Below are 7062 nucleotides of genomic sequence, written 5' to 3'. Positions count from 1 at the left end.
AATCAATCATGACATCCTTTGATTTTGATTTCATCTTCTCTTTCAAGCCTTCACTTCCTTCCAATCAATCTCCCTTTCACGTGGCTTTCATGATAAGAACACTCAAAGACCCTTATCTCTTCTCTTCCAAGCCACGCATAGCCTTCCAACTCATGCCACTTAAGACTTTTGGGATAAAAATCCATCATTACAACCTTTGAATATTTCTTACTTTGATTCTACCTTCCAAAGCAAGCTTATCCTTTCTTCCAATCTCCAAATACTTCTTCACGTGGCTTTAAGATAAGTTCTACCATTCTCTTCTTTTGCAAGCCAAATACAAATCTTCCAAGTCAAGTCTTCCAAGTCTTTTGGTGTAAAATTCCATCATTACAATCATAAGACTTTAGGAAAATTCTCAACCAATCCCATCTCTCCAACACATAGCTTCTAGGATAAGGATTCATCATTTCTAATATTCCCATTCGTTAGAGACAAGCTATCCGACTTTTGTCCTCGGCCAACAACAAATAGGTACAACAGTATGGCCACACGAATTTTATAAATGCAATAGTTAAAAAGCCAATAGCATATAATTTTCAGAAAAATACATTTCATATATGCATCATGATTTCACGTAAGAGAATAACAAGCGTTTATGTGTAAGAACTTCACGAAACACGTCTCATGCAATAGAAGTCTCCCATAAGAAAATAAAAAATAGGATTTGGAGTATAAGAGTCTCACCTTGTTGGTTTATCTCTTCGACGGTATAATTTCACAGCAAACGGCCTAGGTTTCTACAGAAAACACGCATTTTGGTAAATCTAACCTCAAATATTTTTATATAGGGTTGAGGGGTATTAAATTAGGGGCATAACTGGAAAATTTCATGGAAAAAGGACCCCTCACGCGCCCTCACATACCCCGAGAAGGTCAGCCACGCGCCTTCACGCACAGCCACCTCCGGCGCGTGTAACTCACGCGCTGCCCAGCAGAATTCGGACAGCTTCACCTCGGTTTGGTATTTCGACCATAACTTTCTCATTTTAACTCTGATTCGACCCCCGTTTGAACCTACGCGACCCTCTCTTCCCCCTATATAGGATTATCAAGAAAAATAGACTTACCTCGCTTTTTTGCTGACTGATTTTGGAAAACTCCGGCGAAGACCCGCAACTCCGACGAGGCTCATTCTCCGCCGCTTCTTTGTCGCTTTCTTCCTGTCTTCCTTCCTAACTCCCTTCTCTCTCTCTACAACAAGCTCCTCCTCTTAGAGTGTTTCACTCCTCAAACTTGTTTGGAATGATTTGAGAACAACCCGTGGTGCCTTTTTATAGATTTCTCCAACCAATCACATTATGCCACTTGTCACAATCTAAGTCATGGACTCCAAAGAATCAAAGATATATTTGAATGGATTTTCAAATCCAAAACTATAATGGATTGAACTTTTGAGATCCAAGCTAATTCCCCAAACTTATTTCAAATGACACTTTGGCCCTTATTTCAAGTTCTCAAACTTTAATATTTTACCACATAAGCTCCAAATTTCATCCTTATTTTATTTGGATAATTCTCTAATTACAATTACACCCTCAAACATCAAATTTATCGAGATACTTAAAATCTCAAAATTAATAACTCAAAATTACTCAATATATACGATTTCTCGAAGCCCCTTACCATTATTCGGCTATTTTAGGCTACAACTTAGCTTAACCGAAAAACCGTCGCTGATTTAATTTCTTTCAGTGTCATAAATCTCACCTCGAGACGCTCGTTAAAAATATACTTTTGTCCTTAGGTATCTAAGCTCTAGGACACTCCCTGCAGCTGATTCGGTCACTTGTTGCCCTTTCAAGCCCATTTTTCGGTATTTTAAACTCAATTAAAATACGTGGCAACCTTACAAAAATATGGGTTATTACATTCTGGGCCGAAGATGATCTTCTCGAGTTCGAGGATACGGACTCTGAAGACGAGGAAGAGATTGAAGAAGTGATGGACGATCCCGAAGCACCTCCATACGAGTCAGAGGATGAGAAGAATGTTTGGATATGGAGGTCATCAGGGCCAAAGTAGATTTAATTATAAATATTCTAACTATCTACGTGACTTGTATAGTATATTGCCTAGGATCTATGTGACTTATGTAGCACGCACCTATGCCATTTTGCAACCGAATATATACTATTTGTAGAATTAATGAAGGATTTACCTTATCGGATGACAAGACTCTGTTATCTAATCCAGAATGCTACTTTCTTTCAGATGGTAAACACTCAAAGAAGATTGACAGTGCGACCTAGAACACTCGGCCAACAAGCTGGCCACACAGAAGGAAACGCAGATGGGCACCCGGGAGGTGACTCCAGTCAGGAAACTGGGAGCAGTCGACTAGATCAAGTAGAATGAATACTGGGAAGCATGGTGGGATTCATGCAAGAAACTCACTCCCGGGACGGCCATTCGGTCAATATGCTCGACCTCTACCGTCAACAGAACCCTCCCACCTTTCAAGGAAGACTTGGCACAGATCCCAACGAAGGGGAATTCTGGATCGAGCAAACAGAAAAGCTGTTAGACCACCTGCATTGCGAAGAAGAAGAGAAGGTCAATTGTGCCACCTTTATGCTACAAGATGAGGCAGATAGGTGGTGGAAGGTAGTCAAGAGGGCAATGACCCCTCGAGCTAGGGCACCCTACATCACTTGGGAGCGATTCAATGAACTCTTCAATGAGAAGTACTTTCCCCTAAATTTAAGAATGAAGAAAGAGAGAGAATTCATAGAGCTAAAACAAACCGGGGACATGTCTGTTGCCTAGTACGAGGACGCTTTTAGCCGATTAATCTGGTACATGCCTATTTACGAAGGGGACGAAAGAATCAAAGCCCAAAAGTTTTTGGGAGGGCTGAATCTGAAGCTTCAGAGGGCGTTGAGTAGTATGAGTACTCAGTCCTATTCAGAAGTGGTGTTGCAAGCCTTTACCACTGAGGCTAACCTAAGCCGGATCGAAGCTATCCAAGGAAAAAGTCAACAAATGAGCAGTCATAAAGCAAACAAGAAATTGGAACTCCAGAGGCCGAAGTTCAAACCTAGTACTTCGTGCCAAAGATGCCAGAAGCAACATCATGGGAAGTCATGCCTATTTGGAACAAAAGGTTGTTACAACTGTGGAGAAATGGGACATCTTAACCAAAACTGCCCAAAGAGAGGAATCATTTGTTTCAACTGCCAACAGACTGGTCATTTTGCAAAGGACTGTCCCAAGCCGCGACTAATGAGTCAACCTCAAGGGACGACCAAAAATGCTAGAGTGTAGCAGGGAAGGGTGTTTCATCTGACACGACAAGATACGGCAGAAGACCCAACTGTAATTAAAGGTACCATGTTATTATCTGGTATCCCATGCATGCATTAATAGATTTAGGCGCAAGTCACTCATTCATTTCACATGCATTTGCTAGAGTACTAGGAGATAAACCAAAAAATTTGAATTGTCATATGATTGTCGCAACCCCAATGAGGAAGTCTCTAGAAACTTCTTCAGGATACAAGAATAGGAAGATCTAGATAAAAGAAGTTGAATTTCTGGTGGATCTAATCCTTCTGGAATTTCAAGATTTTGACGTGATCCTAGGAATGGACTTCCTAACCAAGTACGACGTGACATTGGACTGTAAAACTATGATAGTCTGTCTCAGGAGCAAAGACTTGAACGTCAAGTTTCGAGGGTAAAAGAGGGAAAGTGAACGGGAGTGGATCTCGGCTCTAAAGGATGAGAAACTATTACGTTAAGGAGCACGAGGATACTTGACTTGTGTCCAAGGGAAAAGTGAGGAGCCGTTAAGAGTTGAAGAAGTGCGAATCGTTAGAGAGTTCGGGGACGTATTTCCCGAAGAATTGCCTGGATTGCCACCTCAGTAAGAAATCAAGTTTTCAATAGAAATCGTGCCAGGGGCAGGCCTGGCTTCAATACCCCCGTATGAAATGGCTCCTACAGAATTAAGAGAATTAAAAGCCCAACTTCAAGAGTTGTTGGACAAGGGATTCATCAAACCAAGTATGTCGCCATGGGGAGCACTAGTACTCTTTGTCAAGAAAAAAGATGAGAGTCTGAGGATGTGTATCGACTATCGACAGCTAAACAAGATAACGGTCAAGAATAAATACCCACTCCCCAGAATCGAGGAGCTGTTTGATTAGTTACAAGGAGCCAAGGTTTTCTCAAAAATTGACTTGAGATCAGGGTACTATCAATTGAGAATCAAGGCCGAAGATGTGACCAAGACAGCTTTTCGTTCTCGATACGGGCACTACGAATTTCTGGTGATGCCGTTCGGGCTGACCAATGCCCCAGAAGCTTTTATGGATACTATGAATCGAGTCTTCAGGCCATTCTTGGACAAATTTGTGATCGTGTTTATAGACGATATACTGATATACTCTCCCTTGGAAGAAGAGCACGAATCACATTTAAGGGTAATATTACAAATATTACAAGAACATAAACTGTATGCCAAATTCTCGAAATGTGAATTTTGGTTATATCAGGTGGCATTTTTAGGGCATGTTATATCGACTGAAGGAATATCGGTCGACCCCACTAAGATAGTAGCTGTGGCGAATTGGAAGCAACCTCGGTCGGTTACTGAAATTAAGAGCTTCTTGGTATTAACTGGATATTATAGGAAGTTCGTGGAAGGGTTTTCCAAGATTGCAACGCCCCTCACTAAGTTAACTCAGAAGGGGGTGAAGTTCGACTGGAGTGAACGGTGCGAAGAAAGTTTTTAGGCACTTAAGGATAAGCTGGAAACTGCTCCGGTACTAGCAATGCCAAATGGATCAGAAGGCTTTATGGTTTACATTGACGCCTCGAGAAACGGTTTGGGGTGTGTGCTGATGCAACACGGTAGGGTCATCGCCTATGGATCCCGACAGCTCAAGAACCACGAGCGGAACTACCCGACTCATGATTTGGAGTTGGCTGCAGTAGTGTTTACCCTAAAGATTTGGAGACATTATTTGTATGGCGAGAAGTTCAAAATTTTTACTGATCACAAGAGTCTACAATACGTTTTCTCACAGAAAGAATTAAATATAAGGCAACAGAGATGGATGGAGTTGTTAAAAGATTACAACTGCACTATTCAATACCATCCCGACAAAGCTAACATTGTAGCAGATGCCCTAAGCAGAAAAGAAACCACTTGTGTGGCTGGGATGTTAGTAACAGAGTGGAAGCTAGTAGTTTCCCAAGGAAACTCAACCTACGCAGCTAGTCTTACGTTGTAACCAGAATTAATGGATCAGATACGACAAGCCTACTTAGAAGACTCTCGAATTAAGATGTGGATTGATGAGCATGGTCAAGCAAAGAGACCAGAATTTGAGGTAAGAGAAAACATCATTTGGTTTCAGGGGAGAATATATGTACCTCGTGTGAGGGAATTATGGCAAGCAATTTTGGGAGAAACTCACTGATCCAGATATTCGATACACCCTGGTGCCACTAAGATGTACCAAGACTTGAAGGCTATATATTGGTGGCCTGGAATGAAGAAAAGCGTGGCAAGATACGTAAGTCAATGCGACATGAGTCAAAGAATCAAGATCGAGCATCAAAAATCGGGAGGAAGTTTACAACCATTAGAAATTGTGGAGTGGAAATGGGAACACATTACAATGGATTTCGTGACTGGATTGCCAAGAAGTCCTAAAGAAATGATGCTATCTGGGTGATAGTTGACATATTGTCTAAGTCTACTCATTTCTTGGCCATGAAAGTAAGCCAACCGATCAGCAAATTAGCCCAACAGTATGTCAACAAGATCGTCAGGTTGCATGGAGTACCTGTAAGCATCGTATCAGACCGCGACTCAAGGTTCACTTCTAGGTTTTGGGGAAGTCTGCAAGAGAGTTTAGGTACTCAGCTTAGGCTAAGTACAGCCTATCATCCCCAGACAGATGGTCAATCAGAAAGAACCATTCAAACCCTAAAAGATATGCTGTGAGCTTGCACTATTGATTTTCCAGGTAGCTGGGAGGAGCATTTACCATTAGTAGAGTTCGCTTACAATAACAGCTACCACAGCAGCATTGGAATGGCCCCCTATGAAGCCCTGTACGGACGAAAATGTAGGTCCCCGATATGTTGGACTGAAGTAGGTGAACGTCAAATTTTGGGACCCGAGATAGTTCAGGAAACGACAGAAAAGATAAAGATCATTCAAGAGAGAATTAAGGAAGCTCAGAATTGCCAGAAATCCTACGCAGATGCGAGAAGAAGGAAATTGGAGTTCCAAGTAGGCGACAAAGTATACCTAAAGATATCTCCACTAAGAATGGTGACTAGAAGCAACAAGAAAAAGGGCAAGTTAAGCCCCCGGTATATAGGGCCATATGATATAATGGAAAGAATTGGACCAATCGCTTATCGACTTGCTCTACCCCTAGCCCTATCAAACCTCCACGACGTGTTTCATATATCGCAACTTCGAAAACATGAGCCAGATCCCTCCCAGGTAATGCCAGCTGAAGCTATCGAAATTCAAGAAAATCTTTCGTACATTGAGAAACCGGTCAACATTTTGGATCATAGGGATCAAGTCCTAAGGAACAAGTCAATTCCTCCGGTGCAAGTTTTGTGGCGAAACCCGGTAAATGAGGAGATAACTTGGGAGCGAGAAGAAGACATGAGGCTCAATTTTTCATACCTATTCGAAGACCCTATAGTTAGAGTAAGTAAGGAATGATCAAATTTTGAGGACGAAATTTTTTTTAAGGATGGGAGAATGTAATACCCTAAGTCATTATGAATAAACTTAATAGTATATTTAGTTTAATTAAATTATGCTTATATGATATGTAATTAAGTTATGTAGTTTTTAGTTTAAATAAACTATGCTTATGTGATATATTTATTTAGTTTAATATGATACGTAATTAATTAAAAGTATGCCAAAAAGTATATATATATAAGAATGTAAATATAAGTATATATAAGTGTGTAAATATGTAAATATAAATGTAAATATTAGTATATGAATAGGAATAGGTATAAATGTATGCGTATGTA

General features: G+C 40.8%; 1 protein-coding gene across 1 annotated transcript; it reads left to right on the top strand.

Moving 5' to 3' along the window:
• The first annotated feature begins 2409 nt into the window (after positions 1-2409).
• On the top strand, positions 2410-5726 carry LOC127806924 (uncharacterized). The gene is made up of 5 exons (XM_052344567.1): positions 2410-2646; positions 2809-3145; positions 4234-4466; positions 4539-4759; positions 5474-5726. The coding sequence occupies exons 1-5, from the start codon at positions 2410-2412 to the stop codon at positions 5724-5726; spliced, it is 1281 nt and encodes a 426-aa protein (XP_052200527.1).
• Positions 5727-7062: the final 1336 nt, after the last annotated feature.

Source organism: Diospyros lotus, chromosome 1 (genome assembly GCF_014633365.1).
Source record: "Diospyros lotus cultivar Yz01 chromosome 1, ASM1463336v1, whole genome shotgun sequence".
Classification (NCBI taxonomy): Eukaryota; Viridiplantae; Streptophyta; class Magnoliopsida; order Ericales; family Ebenaceae; genus Diospyros; species Diospyros lotus.
Note: the sequence above shows the minus strand (reverse complement) of the source record. Positions and strands in the feature narration are given on the sequence as shown.